We start from the raw sequence: 18,615 nt of genomic DNA, 5'->3' as shown, positions 1-18,615 counted from the left end.
AATACAAATTGCAGTAGAAAGTTTACATCTGTTATGCACACGACACAACTCATACAATATATTTGTATATTACTGATAAAACTAATAAACTTCTCGTGCGTTTATACTTTTTTACAATTATTCAAAGATATCGTTTAAGAAATAGTAGGCTACCTGGTGATAAGATAAGCTAAACTTATATCCATCCTTCTATGCTCTTGTGCTATACTGTGATTGTGTTCAATCTCATCAAAATGTGAATAAGCAATGATAGATTCCTAAAATCAAAACTTAAAAAAAAAAAAAAAAAAAAAAAAATCTGGCAAATCGGTAAGTTTTTTTTAATCACACACAGTAATAAAAGTAATAAAAAATCACAGGACTCAATTACTGAACACACTTTTCTTACAAAAGTATTTTTCTTTGCTTTTGTGGTCACAGGCAGATCTAGAGCAAAGCCTGAAACATCATTAATAGGGTGCTGCGTCCTCAAATCAAGTAATAGGGACCAATATAACGACATGGATCTGCATTTATTAACATGCCATAAAAAGTATCACATGTCAAATAGTTACATTTCTCTGATTAAGGTGCTTGGCCCTGCAATTGTTGTTTGCATAAACACAGATCACATTTAAGACAGCTATATGAGTAACAAGCCACATTTATTAGGCATCTAATAACAATTAAACAGTAATTGTCCTACAAACATTCGATTATGCATAATATATATAAAAATATTAGTAAATCATGTCACAGATCTTTTTTGTTTTTAGATATGTTGCTTAATATTTATTTAAAAGTCCATCAAGGGTCAAGAAAGTAAAAACTGGAGGGGATCTTGCTGGTATTGTGAACTCTTAACAACACTATTAATTCTGTACAAGCCTTTATTTGTTCCTCTAGCAAAATTAATCAGATTTTAAATAATAATGCATTTCCCTAACCCCAAAATGTATCTGCTGACTTCTTTCACGTTTTTTTTTTAAAGGGAAATTCTGTGGAATGGATTTTGACATGGTAAAACAGAGCTGAAGGCATAATCAAATTAGTCCAAATATTAAATAAATACACACAAAAGGGGCGGAGAATACGTTGTAATTTGTGAACGATGCAGAGTCCATGCAGGCCTGCCGATCCCTGAAGAATCCTGTCAGCTGCATCATGGTGTCAGCGCACATGATGACTCTGCTTCCCATTAGGCTTGAGGGTCACCTTTACCACGAGCTGCGGGGTATTCGTGTGGACGGGGCTTGTTCTGACTGTGAGCCTGCCGGAGGTTTTTTTGTGAGGGTCGAGCAAAGCAGGATGTCAAAGAGCGTGAGCTGCAGTCACAGGCTCCATCCTGGCAAAGAGAGGGGGAAAAGTAAGGAGATATTCTCATCTCAGCATTATGACAAATCAAGTGACAAAAAAACAAAAGCTCTGGAAAATGCCTCATTTCACCTTATTTTCAAATAGGCTTACTGATCCAATATTACTAGAGTGACTTTTTCTAGTTGTATTTAGTAAAAATGAGTTCACCATGGTTACACTGTATTTGTGCCATGTACTGAAAAATTGTTTAAAAAATGTAGTGAATGTATTACACGTTGTCATATGAACAGCCAGACATTAAACAGACTGATGCAAGTCTCACGAATCTGTACATAATTGTACCTTGAATTAGATAAAACCAAAAATAAAGTTCACTGAGGGAGTCAGATGTAAACGGCTCTGAATGATTCACAGATTAAGCGAGTCTGAATCACTAAGGCCAAGACTCACTAAAAAGAGCCAGTTCATAATAATCATTTTGTTCATGACAAAACTGCACATGGACACACTCAATGAGTCATTTTAAATGATTATCGCACAATTTTATTTTACATTTGTGACCATTTTAGTCTCTAAAAGTGCAAACTTTTCAAAAAGTTAAACTTTGCTGCTAACCTCCAAGCCCTTGTTCTTGCTGATTGAACCCCTGTCGATTTGGCGCTGGGTTTGGGTCTGACTCTGACAGACCGCTTCCTCTTTTTGGCTGTTTTTCATAAATCTGCGGTTCACGATCTTAGTGATGCTGTCATTTCTGACCAGTGGGACCGCTGGTATACGAGACGGGGGGTGCTCCGATTTCTTTGAACCCACCAGTCCGACGTGATCCCTACGAGCCGCTGGAGCCTTCTCCATCGCCGGGTTGGTCTTCTCTCCTCGGCCACACACGTTGCGCAGAAACTCCTGGACCAGACCGTACTTGTGGACTCCTACGTTTTTACGACCGCCAGGTTTATCGTTGGCCTGCGCTGATACTGAGCTCGGCCTGCTAGGTGTCGATCCACGTTGCGACAGAGCCCACAAACCACGGTCCTTAGCTCCGTAATCCATCCTGGAAGAGGCGCTCAGAGATGAGGAAGAGGACAAAGAGGATGTAGTGAAGGATGAAGAGGATGATGGTGAAGTGGAAGACTTAGAGGAAAACGGAGAGGATGTAGAGTGTCTGCGCTGTATTTTCGGCGAGGTGGAATGTGGTTGAAAGCGCTCTGCAGGACCAGGTACCCTTTCCAATGATGCTGACGTCTGCTGGGTTCTAGCGGATACGAATGAGGTCACCCGGGGTGACCAGTGCTTTGCGGTATAAAGATTTCTAGGGCCATCGGTCTGTAGCCCGACTGTGGTCACCTGTGGTTGGGATTGCGTTTGAGTTCCCGTACTCACAACACTCGCCACATTGCTCCCAAAATCCTTTCCTCTTTTCCTCTCTAGAGGGCTGGATTGTGAGGTTTGAAGCACACTGGCTGTGATTTCCTTCATGTCATCACTCAAGTTGGCTGAGACGTCCATGCTATTGAAAGCCAAGCGTGAAGGGGAAGCAATACTGGAGGTCTGAAGACCTGAACAGGATGTAGAACTGATGACAGCTCTCTCCGTCAAAGTTTGGCAGACAATCGGCACGCTACCCAGCCAGTTTTCATATGCAGAGACCCAGTCTCGGTTTACAAGGCCACAGGAAAAAGCATTGAAATGTGGTTCCTGGCTCTCCTCACACTCTTCCTCCTCTCCTGCTACCAGAGAGCTCATTTGGATCCTTTTTGCTGATGGTGGGCTGAAATAGATACGAATGCTGGTCCTCTCTGGAGCAGTGTGGCTTCTCTGGGTCAGCTCCTGGTTTAGGTTCAAACCAGGGAAACTGGAAGGCATGATAGGGCAGTCCCAAGTCTTACAGCCGTCTTCTCTGTCCAGAAGGGCAGCTTCATGACTGAGGTACTTCCAGTTCTTGTTGGGTTTTGCAATGCCAGTTTTGAGAGTCATCCTGGTGGGAAAGCAAACTCTATTAATTAATTAATAAATCTCAAACAAGTTAGAACTTTATATAGATAGATATCTTGAGATGGAATTACTCTGTGAAATAAAATAATCTGACCTTTCCATTTTTCCATCTTTTGTCCTCTTATTTCTGAAGGACTGAAAGTGGGTTAGAAAGATTATTATTTTGCACTCATGATTAGTGTATTTTTATATTAAATATGTAAAAATGAATACTTAGAAAAAATACATTACACACACACGCACACAAACTATATGTATAGTATAGAAAATATTATATATATACACACACACTCACATATACATATATATTGTAATATTTCATTTCTTAAGTTCTATTTATACTATAATATTAAAATATTATATATTACTATATTATATATACTAAAATATTATGTATTAAAACAACCTGTACAACCTGGATTTTTCAACAGAAAAATATCTCGGAATGAATCAGGGACAGGGAATCCTTCTACTATTACTTAGGGATGAGGATTTTTAAGATGCACAGTAATCACTGTCTTATTTAGGGAAAGTGTGTCAGAGTGCCAGTTAGGGATTACAGAAAAGAAAACCGCAAGAAAACGCTTTGATCAAGAAAAAAAAAAACACTGGAAAAATGTCTCTGCATTCCAATCCAGGCTTTACTTAACCCCATCAAAGAACTGTCACTGTCTACATTCCAATTTTATTCTTAGTATCTATGATAATGAACAGATCATTTGTTCAAAGGGAAGAATGAAACTGCTGTCAAACTGGGGGGCAACAATATAAAATCATGTTTTTTAAAAATAGAAAGTAACATCTAAAACCATTTAAAGATCCATTATGCATTTGATCCTCTAAATAATGCCTCCTCATTCCTCTCTCTCTCCTCCTTTCCCTCGACCCTGCACAATGTTTCCCCCCGTTTACTGTAAAGTAAAGTAAACTCCTTATTTGAACTTCAGCTGAGCCTTGATAAGTGCCTCTGTGGTCACTGTGGTTAGGCTAAGCCTTTTTCAGAGAGAGAAGTTGTGATTGAAGCTGATGTCTGTGCTCCGCCTGCTGTCCTACAGTCCCAAAAGGGGATTAGCCCAAATTCTGTTGCCATGCGGCCCTTTAACACACACAGGCTCACGGGACTGTCTCAAATCTCTGACCTCGGTTGCTTTAGGACTGTGAAACAAAGCCATTTGGCGAGTATTATGCATTAGTATAATCCATATGTTTTAAGTTTAATCAGACTGAATAGTTACAGTATTAGAAAATTGCATTAGTAAAAGGGGGATTTCAATTATTTTAATAATGATAGTTCAGACTTCGGGTTGCGGGCATACAATACTGTTCGAACATTCTGGGTTGGTAAGATTTTAAGATTTTAAGATGGTAAGACGTTTTTGAAAGAGGGATCTTATGCTCACCATGGCTCCATTTATTTGATCAAAAATACAGTAAAAACAGTAATACTGTGAAATATTATTACAGTTCAAAATAGCTGTATTCTAATATGCTGATTTCCCTTTTGAAAATTAACCATGGTTTTATTACACTAAACCATGGTTAATTTGTGATTTCCATGGTTTAACTATTATAACAAGTTTTTTGTTTGTTTTATTTGTATATTTTTATTATATTTATTATAGTATATTTAAAACATTTATTATGACCGCCGCTAGCATAGCTAGCGAAAGCGGTCATATAGCGATTGTCAAAGTTTTTTTTTTTTTTTTTTCGTCACCTACTGAATTTTCCGTCAACGATACCAGGGACACCGAAACACCGGGGAACATGAAATTTTGTGGGCATGTAGCCCCACTAGACTTTTACGGAAAAATTTCGTTTGGTCCCCGGGGGCCACTCCCCCCCCCCGAGCTGGGCCCCCCCAAACCCCAAAAATGTTTTTCCTACATAACTACTTGAACCGTGGCACTGAGGATGAAGACATTTTTATGGTATGTTGGTCTTAAGGGCCCACATCAACCTAGCCCATAATCACTCATTTGTGATTTACGCCACTCCCATAAAAAATTAAAATGCAATATTATTCTGCTTTAATCGCCCCTATCTTCAGTTGAGATGTTCAGAACTGCACCATATTTCATGTGTATGATTAACTTGACATCCTCTGGGGGTATCCTCTGCTAAGTTTCGTAGAATTTCATCCATGGGGGGGTTTCATTTATGTGCACATTTAGTGACTGTACACTCATCGGCCTGTAGATGGTGGTGTTGAGCGAAGGGTTGCTGGTTTAGGATGATACAGTCACACACACACATGCAGGAATACAAACAAACGCAAGCATGCACACACACTGATATCCACACGCACAGACACACACCCATACACACACAAACAAATCCACATGCACAGACACACACGCACACGCGCACACACATGTACGCACGCATACATACACGCACACAGACACACACACACAGACACACACATACACAAACACACACACACACACACACACACACACACACACACACACACACACACACACACACACACACACACACACACACACACACACACACACACACACACACACACACACACTACTACTTTTTTAGGTATATACATAAACACGCAATACAGCCAAATTGCTCCACGTCATTTATTTTTGTGGAAAGCCAGTGCAGGCCTGAGCGGCGGTCATATTTTGGACCGCCATGCGGTACATCTAGTTATTATTATGAATGTTTAAATTGGTTGAACATTTTTGTGGAAACTGCGATTACTTGAATTATTTTATTGAAATAATACTTTTCATCAGTTTGATGCATCCTTGCTGAAAATTAAAGTACAAAATTAAAATCTCTCTGACCCCAAACGTTTAAACGCTAGTGTAGGTCATGAAAGAAATGCCATAAAAGACATAAATGGCAGAAACAGGTAAATATAAAAAATAATAGAATTAAATAATAATACGTTTCAGTTTATTAACACTAGTTATTGCATTAGATATCGTGAACTACTGAAAAATTTTACAGCATTTATCAAAGTTAATGTTAATTTATCTATTTTCAAATGCTGCAAATATATTAGCATAAAATTATTAGAATTCTAAACAAACATGAATTAACAATAAACAAGTGTATTTATAGATTAATATAAACCTAAATTAATAAATGCTTAAAATAATTGTTGTGGTTCATAATACCTAATGCACTTACTAATGTTTCCAAATTGAACTAGAATTACTATAATTGATTGTTCTATGTAGAACTATAATGATTATAAAGTGTTATCAATTAAATAATCCAAAAAAAAGAACAATCTTTGCTCTGACCTGCATTTTTCTATTTTGCTTTGCTGTCTTCGACCTTTCGCACTCTAGACGCACATGGTTCAGGTGTTCCAGCAGTTCCTGCCGCTCAGAGCCCCAGTTGCTCTCACAGACCTTCAGCTGTCTTGTCAGGTCCATGACTGCAGTGTAGGACTCAGCTAACAGGTGCTGAAGCTTCTCAACGTGGTCCTTCTGCAAAGCCGCATTCAGATCTGATGGACCCTTTATTCCTGCCTTCCCAGCTGGACCCTCCAGCTATAAACAAACACAAACAACTATAAAACCATGATGATGACTTTTCCGTGTCATAAAGCTTTTTTCATTTCCCTAAAGGCTGAGAATGAAGAAAGATGTGATGACATGAGAACCATGGCAACAGGTTCATTGATGCTCTCTGAAGGGATTTTACACTGATCGTCTGGTTCTCACCCTGCTTATGAGGCTCTTGAGCTCTGTACACTCCACGGCCCACGCAGCTTTGGCGTTTGCAAACTGTCGGACGACAAACTGGGCTGCCCTGTGCTGCTCCCAGAGTTCACAGAACAGATCCTGCAGGGCTGTCCTCAGGTCTGACAGCAGGGCACTGCTCACCTGAGAGAGGAACACACAGGGCTGAATGTACACTGGGCAGTGGGAATTTCTGTCATGTGTTTGGCATGGTAATGGATATGACAATGTTGATATATTTGGTCTTTGCGGAATAGATCTTCTATGCTGCTGCTGCTGCTGTTATTGCTGCTGCTCCAGAGCAAGTATGGGACTTGCTACTGCCATTACATGCACGACAAGCTGTTTTGAGCAAGTAAGACATGCTGCTGCTAATCAATATAGCGTACATGAATTACCCGTAGCAGATCTATACAGGTGGAGCGTTTTTGAAAGCGTGCTGCACTGCTAAGGCAAAAGCTAACCATGTATTTGAAGGTTTAGCATGCAAGCTCACTGACTACTGCGCGAAACTTAACTTGTAAGACTACATACATGTTTTTATATCCACATATTTAGTTCTAATGTCACAAGTAATAATATCAGGGTTAACTGGATTTTACACAATTCTTTTTGTAGTGTGGTATTGGTGCTGATAAAATAAACATTGTCACAGGCATAGATATCATATAAAGGCTAGATGTCTTAAGGCGGAGTCACTTCCGGCATCACCGGCGGCCATCTTAGGACAGGGCTCTGTGAATTAAGGTGAGTGAGCAGCACGCACACAAATCCTCTTATCTCGCTGAAATCTGGACGGATTTACAAACGGTTTGGTTTCTTACAAACGTTATTAACGTGGCTATAATTCTGAATGCTTAAACATTTTGAACATAATTATTCATATGTATACAGTATAATAGCTACATCTCTGACGTTTATAACAAACCAAACCGTTTGAAAATCGGTAGAAAATTGAGCAAGTTATGGTTATTTAAAAGTACATGCACCATGTTATGAGTGAGCGAGCACCCTGTCGTAAGATGGCCGCCGTGTGCGGATGTCGAGCTCCATTGGCCAGCAGCGCGGACGAGACATCTAGCCTTTATATGAGATCTATGGTCACAGGTGGACCTTTCTTCTTCTCACCGTTGATTCCTGATGGTTAAGACGAAAAGGACCTGAGTCGCCCCCTGTCGTTTCACAGAATAGTACACCAGATAATTACGTAAGTATAAACGCCTTGTCCGTTTGGGGAAAGTATAAACAAGGCTTTAGCCTGTGCCATCTAGAGTTTCATGACATAACTTTGTATTTATCTTCCCCTGTTGCCAATTTTCAACAATGCTATTTGGCTAATCTATGCCCAGATATAATGTACAGTTTAATTATGAAAAAGGCAATTTTTAATGAAGTTCTTTCAGATTCAATTAGTGTTGTAACATAACTAACAAAAGTTTTTGATTCTATTATATTTCCCTCATTCTTTTTCATACCTGAGTGTTGCATTTCTCTTGAAGATTGTACTTGCATTCTCTTGACTCTGTGTCCTTTAGGAGATGAATTTCATTCTGAAAATACATCTGAAATGAAAAGATATTTCATATAACTGGGTGTTCTTGAGTGAAATAAACTAATTATTGTGTGAAAAATTATTTAAAATATAAAATATAATTTCACACCAAACAATTTCGCTACTAATAAAGCTTTTTCTAAATTAAGTGAAATTTAATTTGTTTAAATTTAAAAATTAAGTACAATATGTGAAAAATGTATAGATTTTAGAGAAATTATTTTAAATTTAAAAATATAAAATATTTTATTGTGCATAATTTACAATTTTCTCAGATGATCCCTCTATATATATATATGAGCTCAAATTATGCAAAGGGTGTGAAAATATGTACAGTGTCAGTAACTGTGTATATTAAGGTTACATTAATGGTAAACAACACATTTCCACCAAAAAGCATTATTAAACACAATACAAGATAAGCTGTGAAAGATTTGATGTGAATATATGTACTGTATAATATTGTTATTGGGCAAATTAAAGTGTTTTAATGTGTCACAGGGCCAAAAAGTGCCCAAAGTCGACAAAGCACCCAACTAACTACATTATTCTGTTATTTCAACTGCAAATAAGAATTCTTATAAAGACAATCTCATCCACCTCCATCAATTAAGATGCATGACCACAGCAGAAAATGTAGTTGCCCAATTTACCTCGAACAGGTTCTTTCCGTCTCCGTTGGGTCTCTCTCCCTGCCGCCACTGCTGGATGAACCATCGGAGCTGCAGAGTGAGCAGCACTAAGCTGTCCTGGTTACACCCATTTCCACAAATTTCTTCACATGGACGTTCTTGTCTTGCTTGATTCTTTGTGTCCTCTTTCATTGCACTTAAATCTTCACCAAAATGTAATATATTATTTTCTGTAACAAGCCCATAGTGCTCTGAAGTGGAGTTTGACAGCACCTCCAACTTTTCTACAAGAGCACGCAGCTGGGCTTGTAACACTTCTAGTCCATTGGTCAAGGGACTTAACATGGGGTCCAAAAGCCATTGATGTGTCTTGCACTGAGGATCCACTGTCGTTTTGCTTAGGTAAGGGCCACCAGGATGGGTCTTATGGGCATATGTAGGTGATCCGCCATTTTTAGCTGGGGCTGTCAGGAGCTGGATAGTTGATCTGACAAGCAGCGCTTGGTCATGGATGGCAAGAAGACCTTCTAGATCCTTCACACCAAATGTGCAGTCTGACTTACATTGAGCTCGCCCATCTTCCTCTTTAGTGTCTGCAGAAAGCTCCTGTTCCCCACCGATCGGCCCTTCTCTGTGCATGTGGATAGAGTTCTCCATGTGTTCTTCCTCTGCACGCATTTGGATCTCCTGCGTATTATTGTGGATTGTCAACGCATCTGCTTTCTCTACACCATCCACACATCCACCTTTAAGCACCTCCTCCTGCTCCTCCTGCTCCCTCAATGCTAACCCTTCACCAGCCCCCTTCACCATCTCCTCTTCTTCCAAGCTTCCTCCTCCTCGTTCACGCAGTTCACTCATCTCTGCCCGCAAACCACGGTTCTCTACCTCTAGTTCCACAATCCGACGACTCAGCAGCGTGGCTTCTTCTTCCACCAGCCGCAAGTGAACTTTGACCTCTGCTTCTCGGGTGTGGGCGGAGTTAGTGGTGCCCGCTGCAGCCTGGTTTTCATCTACATCACCGTAAAGAAGGCGGTATTTGGAAAGCTCCCCCCGCATCGCCTCACTCTCCAGGGCCATCTTTGTTAGCTTCTTGCACATGAGCGCAGACTCCTCTTTGGCAAAGTGGAGCTGGCATTTCAAATCAGCACTGTCATCCTGCAGAGAGCACAGGTGTGTTAAAATGGTTGGCATAATTTGAACTTTTACTAATACATAAACACAGCAAGGCTACCTTTGCTATGGCTAACAGGACTGTGTCACTAATAATTAAATTGAGAATGCATTTTAAAATCTTATTCAATTCCTGAAGTGAATATTTGAAGTGAATTTGAATTGAGATGGCAAACATGATGCAGAATTAAAATGAACTGGGATGGATGGATGGATGGATGGATAAACCAGCACTAACCTTCACAAATCAATCATTTACACTAATGCAACTTCCAACTCACCTGTGGAGAGAGTTTCTTTTCACTCTTGCCGGATGTTGATCTCAAACTTCTTCTCTTTAGAGAATTCTGTGAATGCACCACATCCATAATAAGTCTAAATACATTTTAACAGCTTATATAACAGCTTACTATGCATATTATGGGCAATGCAATTTGTCCCCTAAGATAATGTCCTCCTATGGGCATAAGTGTTCATTTGAGTTACGTTCATCATAGTTGTTATTTTCCATCATACCACTGTCCAATGCATTCCAATTTCTAATGAAATGTGTGACTGTAAGGAAAGTATGCACCTAATAAACACACTTAATCATGTTCGTGTGAGGTGGCAAGAACTCCAACTCCATAACTCCACCAAACATCCATACTGCTCCAAGTATGTCAAGAATGCTGGCTAGAGTCAGTCTATCTGTCTGCTGCTTTGTCTGGGTCGCTCAAACCCTTAAAAGTACAAAGAGCAAAGGAGGAGCATGTAGTCTCAATATTATCTTTAAATGTTAAAAAGAATTCAATCCAAACCAAGACTGAACTGTCATAATTTAACCGTAACTCCAAGATAAATGTATTTTAAAAGTACAGATTGTTGCTTTTGAGATTACAAATCAGTAATTTATCTTGTGGATCAAGATTGCAAAACGATTTTTGACCGGATGGATGAGTAAAGTGTTCGTATGTAGATCATCATGTTTCAGGTAGTGTCAGGCTCACTCGAAGCCTTGATAATCTGGTTGTAGCTGATTTGCTCTGCTGGTAAGGATCAGGAATGGGCAGCAGCTGTCTGAGCTGAGCTGCGCGGATCCACTTCTAAGCACTGAATCCTGGATTAATCTGAATGCGTGCCGTTATTAAAGACCTACAGGCCTTCATTGCCAATAAAAAAAATTACATTTTTCAGCGCATTCTATTGGTATAATAGTGGAAAACACTTTTTTTTATCATTATGAGATAGTGAAAGTAAAGAACACGCCTTCTTGCTAGTATTTTAAGCATGTATGTCGTAACTGCATATCATAAGACCCACATTGGGTTGGACAACGACAAGGATCTCCCTTTCAGATGTATTTATAAGTGGCTGCTTTCTTACTCTCTCTTCACCCTTGTCTTTCAAATGACCCGTTTATTTGCTCTCTTCTCCCCCTCGTGCATCCACAAAAGAGAATGACAGCTGTGGTTTGAATTCAGACCCTTAGATCATTCTATGCCCTACCCAAGCAGTCAGCTGTTGGTTACACCCACTATATACAGTTGGGGTAAAGGTCAGATTGTAATCCTAACGGCATCATTAAATTAAGAAACAAACAAGAATTGCTGTACTGATAGAAGTCATACTTATAGTGATATAAGGGGTATATATAAAGTACGTACAGTATTTTAGCATTCATAAGTTTCGGGTCAGTCATTTTTTTAAAGAAATAAAAGAAATTAATACTTTTATTCAGCAAGGATGCATTAAATTGTTCAAAAGTGACAGTAAAGACTGTAACAATATATTTCTATTTCAAGTAAAAGCTGTTCTTTTAAACTTTATATTCATCAAAGAGTCCTGAAAAAAACGTATCACGGTTTACACAAAATTATTAAGCAGAGCGACTGTTCCTAACATTAATAATAGAAAGACATTTTTATAATAGTACATTCCTTGAGGACCAAATCAGCATATTAGAATGATTTCTGAAGGATCGTGATGTAACGCTGAGGACTGCTGAAAATTCAACTTTGCCATCACAGGAATAAATTTAATTTAAAATATATTACATTTGAAAACTGTTATATTAAATAGTAGTAATATTTCACAATATTACTGTTTTTAAGAACCAATAAATGCAGCCTTGTCAAAATTGATTTTGACTTCTTTCAAAAACTATTAAAAATCTTGCAGACCCTACATTTTTGAGGGGTGTGTTGTGTGTGGTTCAGGTAAACCCTACATTATGGGGACAAAATGTAATATCCGAAAACCTTGTCCTTGTGGGGCCATTTTTTGGTCCCCATGAGGAAACCAACTTATAAATCATATTAAGTGATGTTTTTTAAAAATGTAAAAATGCAGAAAGTTTTCTGTGATGGCTAGGTTTAGGAGTAGGCTTAGTGTAAGGGGATAGAATATACAGTTTGTACAGAATAAAAATCATTATGTCAATGGAAACTGTATATATATGTATAGTATATATACATATATATATGCACACCAAAGTTTTTGTGGTCGTAGCACCTGTGATTTGTCCATCTCAGCCTGCAGGACCTGCTTCGCCACCTCCAGATCCTGCAGCCGTTCACGCAACTCCTCGTTTTCCCATTCTAGCTGTGAATTTTTCTTTTGAATGGCCTCAAGTTCGCTGTGCAGGCGAAGGGACACACTTTTTGCCACCTGGGAAAACAATATTCATATAGAGTTAAGCAAATACACTACAAACCATGTGTCATTGCTAACTATCCACAAAGACGTTGATGTTAATATGATCATGATCTCAAGCCCTTTCATTCTCTTGGGGAATATTATTAGACACAAGAAGCTCTATTTAAAGAAAAGAAATATCTGATACTTTATAGGGAACATTGCAAAATGTGGATTAAGTTACTATGTTTCAGCTGTGGTTTGTGACATTGAGGATGTGAGGAAGTAAAGTGATAAGTTAATTGTTTGGGATTCAATATGGGTCGACTCTCCTACGATCTCCCTCCTTTGCAAAGCACTCATCCTGTAGATGCTCAAGGGGTTGCTAACAAATGCTAATAATGCCAAGGGAAAAAACTGTTAGAGTGCATGTGATTATGCCATGGCATCTGTGCTTTTCTATTTCATAGCACATTGAATTCAAGGAGAGACTCCACAATCTCGGATTTCTCAGTGAAAAAAGTAAGTTAATGATGAGAATGTGGAGTAGAGCAGACACTGAAAAGGATGCTGTGAGATATCAGGTTGCAGGACACTCCCGTGGGGGCTGGTGAAGACTGAATAACTTGACGGAGTGCTGGTGAGGACGCTGAGCAGCGATGGGCACACACACACACACACTGGCCCAGTTTGTGAAAGGAGGGTATCTATTTCTCTCACATGCCTTTAAAAAGACTGGTCATGGACACACAGACACACACACACCAGCAGCTGTGCTTGGACACTTCCCCTCTCAGATACAGTGGATATAGTCCTTGACACATACCATACACATGCAAATACACACACTCTTTCATTCAACCTTGATTCTTGAGTAATACTTCACATTGTGTTTCTACAAAATACAAAATAAAATTTTCACACTTAATTCAGTGCAAACAAAGGGCCTGGGAGAAACCTGAGGAATAGTCTGACTCTGGAGGAGGCAGATTTCAAAAGAAAACAGCCATTTTATATGGGTCGCCCTGCTGTGTAGACTGCTGTGTAGATTGGTTTTTAATTTGTAACGTTCCTACACAAAGCTCTGTCGCTGATTGGCTGAGAAGTTCAAACCAAAAAATGCTTATGCTGTGAGTGGCCCACCACAAATTACCGATTGTCTGCCAAACAGAAAACCGAGGGCTTTTCTACTCATTTTACCAGTTGGACCAACTCCAAAAATAAAACCACTCACTACACATGTCAAACTATAAAACAAAGCGGCATTTTGACTCTCACTAACACAATTTAGTAACAAACCACAATGGAAAGATTACACAATCCATCTGAGTGCATGCTGATTCACCAAAACAGAGTTTTGACTCATATAGTGACTTACTATTAAACATTTAATTGGCACTAAGCAGTGTTAAGCAATTTTGATAAACATCCTGTCCCGATGAATGACATGGACTGCATCCAAAACCCTAACAGTGGGTTTCCTGTACACACATACACCAGTGTAGCTTAATTGCTCCCAAATCATGAGGGAAATATTTATTTAATTACACCCTGAATGTCTCATACAAGTATTTTCTCACACAAACACACTCAACATCAGCAAATAATGACTGTAAGCGCATCACATCCTCACCCTAATATCATGCTCAAGTGTTCTGATAAGCTCGCCGTCCACCTGTCCCGTCTGGGCTACACGCAGGCTGCGTCTCTCCGCTTTCCTGAGTCGGTACTGCAAGATGCGACAGGCCTTATTGGCCTGTTCCAGCTGCTGTCGGAGTTCCTGCAGCTGGTAAACATCCTCCTCCATGTACATGTCTCTCATCTCCAGCATCTCGGAGCGGAGCTCCTCCATTTCATCCTGAAAAGAGACAAAAATGGTGTTGTTTTGGGAGTTTTAATTGGAAAACATGAGAAAAATCTATGCATTCTACTTCAGTCTAAACAAAGCATATGTGTTTGTGCATAAAAAGAGTGTTTCTTATATCACTATTAATTTTGGCCTCCAACCAATTCGCCCAAGCCAGCATTGGTCTTACATGTCGAGTGCTTGTGCACATTAACCCACAGAAGTGGGTGCATGCCAAGAATGATGCACTGTCCTTCTCAGAGATGCATTGATAGACTTTCTGTTGACTTCTTGATTTCTACTGAGAAACCTTGCACTTAATCAGAGTAAGGCTTGTTCTCTTTGTGAACCCGTCCTTCTATTGCATGTCAGAGACAATGAGGGATGACACAAGCCAATTAGTGAAAGTGTAATCTTCTAAGAAGAAAGTAAATCTTACAGTATAAGCCGTATCACGTGCAGTTTATTTCTGCTTTATGTGCCTGTTAAAATATTGTTATGTGTAGCAGACAATGTTAACACTTTAACAAACATGATGTATTCCGAAATAGTTTGTTTCAACAGTTTTAACTCAGAATTACAGAATAAAAACCACAGGGGGAACTATGGTTTTTGGTTTTGGTATATTCATAATGGAACATAAATGTATATAGCAAATATTTTTAAATACGATAAATTCTCCTAAGCACAAATTTCTTCCTTGAAAAGTTTGCAGAATTAGGTTTATGTCATTTAAAACATGTCATGAGCTTAAAATGTTTTTTGAACATTATAACTGGTTTGTAACCTGTCCAAGGCAGACTACCAGCTCTAAATAGCTTGATCAAGATCTAGATCAATAGTCCTGCACATCATGTGACATGGTTTATGCCATATTGGCTCATAAAAGTATGATGCATAATACCTAAAATCCATCAAAACAGGCTGTTACAGCAAAGATACCTAAAACACAAATAATTAAACAAACTTTTGCAACAATACCGTTTTTGTAATTGGCCATCCAGCCATCTTATATGCTTGAACTCGCCCTAGTATAATTTACACCATGCAGAATAAATGAATATATCAACCAATCAATAAATCTCACCTTTAAATATTCATTTTCCGATCTTAGGTCGTCAATCTCTCTCAGCAGATCCTCATGCACCCCATCAGCAAAGTCTCCAGTCAGATCCGAAAATGCCACAGATGCGCTCAAGTTCAAGCGACTGTCCTGGGAAACGTAGGACCGGTCTCCAGGAGAGATGCTTCCCTCGCCGAAGCCAAACCCTGGGGACAGCGTGGCATTGATCAGACCATCATCTTCTCTATCTTCTGATATTTGCTCAGCTAAACCGTCCATCATCTCTTCGTGGGTTCCTCTGTGACAGACCTCACCACCCTGGGCATCAGTGGACTGCTTATGCTCCTCAGATGCGTCCGAGATCTCAGAGCTGCTGTCCGTGGAAGACAGTTTCCCGGCAGCACAGCCAGAGTCCTTACTCAGGTCATCAGACGTGATGCTTCCATCCGATAGCTTTCTTCTCCCGGATGATTTACTGCGATTGCTATCGGAGCGTTTTCTCGACTCTGGTTTCATCTCCGTTTTCCCAGCATGGATGTTTGGCGTGACAGATAATCCACGCTTTGGTTTCTTGGAGTGAATCTCCTTAGTCTTGTTCTGTGAGGGAGCCGCGTTCGCCTGAGGTTGTTTTGACGTCATGTGTTGCACATGATGCCGGTGGATTTGTCTTGACTGGTGGCTGACCGCGTCTCCTCCACAGGCTTTATCCTGCCCGTCCCGTCCGTGCTGGGATGAGCGTGCATTAGACTCAGGATTGGCCTCAACTTTGGTCTTTGTCATTGTTGGCGTTCAAATATGAGAATCTCCTCTTATTCACCGTTCATTGCTTATGTGAAGAAAGAAGACAATTCTGTGTGTTTATGTTTCCAGGCAGTATAATGAGAATGCCAGTAGAGTCCTCTGAAGAGTTTGTGTGAGATGAGGAAAAGTTAAGGTAAATCCGAGTAAAGCCGTTAGTCTGGTTGAGTGAATATCTTTACTGTGTGTGGCCATGTGCCTTTAAAACTCCAAAATCTCCGCCCCGAAAACAGGAGCTTTTCCCCCTCTCTCTCTCTCTCTCTCTCTGTCTCTCTCTCTCTCTCTCTGAGTCAGAGTTAACTCAGCTTTACTGGCATGATTACGAACAGCTAGAAGTGCCAAACCATTGCTTTTCTAGGATTAAAAAATTAGATTTTTTTCAAGACACCCCTGCAATGCATATTTGCAATGCATATAGCCTATGCAATATATATATATATATATATATATATATATATATATATATATATATATATATATATATATATATATATATATATAAATTGGTTTCAAAAGAAAGAAGGTGTATCACAACTCACACACTTCTCAAAGGCACGGAACTTAAAAGTTTAAAAACATTGCTCGGTTGACATCTAGTGGCTTCAAATGAAACGGAAGATCTGGCCGCAGAAACACACGTCACGGCAGTTTGAGAACAGCAGCCTCAGACCCGATTCTCCGATTCAGCCCCGGACAGACCCAATACCCGCCCCAACCACTAACCCCCTACCCTTCAGCTCTACCTTAACGAATGCCCACCCCAACACTAAAATCCCCATGAAATCACAATGAAGTTTTTGGGGTTTTAGTGAATATGTTAGCCTATGGGCTACTGTTATCTATAAGCTTGTGTGCTCCAAAACAACTACAAAATTCACATTTAGAAGATATAAGCATTCAAAACTTAGTCTCTCACTTCCGCCCTTCACTCTCACTGGATCAATGATTTTGATAACATCAATCTGCACTAGGCTCCTTCTCATCTTTTCACAGCTTCTCATTAGATTTTCTGTCCAATCAAATGCTCTCTATAATTTAAGAATTGTTTAGTTTTATAGACAACGCTTTGCAAATAAGAAAAAGCAGTAAGAATAGAAAATATTCTATGGATTAATACATAGATCGCAGATCACACTAATATTTTAAAGGTCCCGTTGCATGCGATTCCATGTTTCAAACTTTAGTTAGTGTGTAATGTTGCTGTTAGAGCATAAATAATATCTGTAAAATTATAAAGCTCAAAGTTCAATGCCAAGCGAGATATTTTATTTAACAGAAGTTGACTACAAAAAACGGCTCGATTGGACTACACCCCTCTACATCCTGCATTGGTGACATCACCAGAACCGTTTCTTGACTAACCTCCGCCCACAGGAATGCTCCCTCAACTCTACTGGCTACTTGCGCACTTCTTATAACTTAGCCTACTGTGTTTACTCAGCTCTTACGGTGATTTTCTGAAGTAAAACTGACGCTTCATCTTTTGTGTGATGTACAATAAACTTTATTAAACTCATCAGTACATGTTTGATCATCATTCAGACAGCAGACTTGTAGGCTATTAATAAATAATGGATACATAGCCTACAAGCAGATGACAAATACGTTATAATAACCGTAATTAAACTACTAAACTATACCTGTTTCATCTCTATACAGCAATCTGACTCTGTAGGCATTATTGTCCGACTCGAAATGAACGCCGTTACTGAGAGTTTCTGATATTATCATCATTCCGTGAGATGAATTTTTCCTGACAGACTGAGCACGAGCTCATGAAGCTCCGCCCCCTGTGTCGTCCAGCAGCACCTCATTTGCATTTAAAGGGGACACACTGAAACGGCTCGTTTTTCTGAGCCCCAAAAAATGTCAATTTAAACATGCTGTAAAAAATGATCTGTTGGGTATTTTGAGCTCAAACTTCACATACA

The 18,615-nt window shown here is 39.5% G+C and overlaps 1 protein-coding gene across 1 annotated transcript; it reads right to left on the bottom strand.

Annotated features, from left to right (window-relative positions):
• Positions 1 to 305: 305 nt before the first annotated feature.
• LOC308702851 (microtubule cross-linking factor 2) lies at positions 306 to 14,830 on the bottom strand. Its single transcript, XM_081385978.1, has 9 exons — positions 14,611 to 14,830; positions 12,855 to 13,010; positions 10,643 to 10,708; positions 9,210 to 10,346; positions 8,480 to 8,566; positions 6,987 to 7,148; positions 6,520 to 6,812; positions 1,912 to 3,268; positions 306 to 1,324 (listed from the first exon to the last, which is right to left on the bottom strand). Exons 1-9 carry the CDS (start codon positions 14,827 to 14,829, stop codon positions 1,178 to 1,180), a joined length of 3,624 nt encoding a protein of 1,207 aa, XP_081242104.1. The 5' UTR covers position 14,830; the 3' UTR covers positions 306 to 1,177.
• Positions 14,831 to 18,615: the final 3,785 nt, after the last annotated feature.

The sequence above is a fragment of the Scardinius erythrophthalmus genome (genome assembly GCF_964197995.2).
Source record: "Scardinius erythrophthalmus genome assembly, chromosome: 15".
In the NCBI taxonomy this organism is placed as follows: Eukaryota; Metazoa; Chordata; class Actinopteri; order Cypriniformes; family Leuciscidae; genus Scardinius; species Scardinius erythrophthalmus.
The sequence above is the reverse complement of the archived record's forward strand: the minus strand, read 5'-3'. Positions and strand labels throughout refer to the sequence as shown.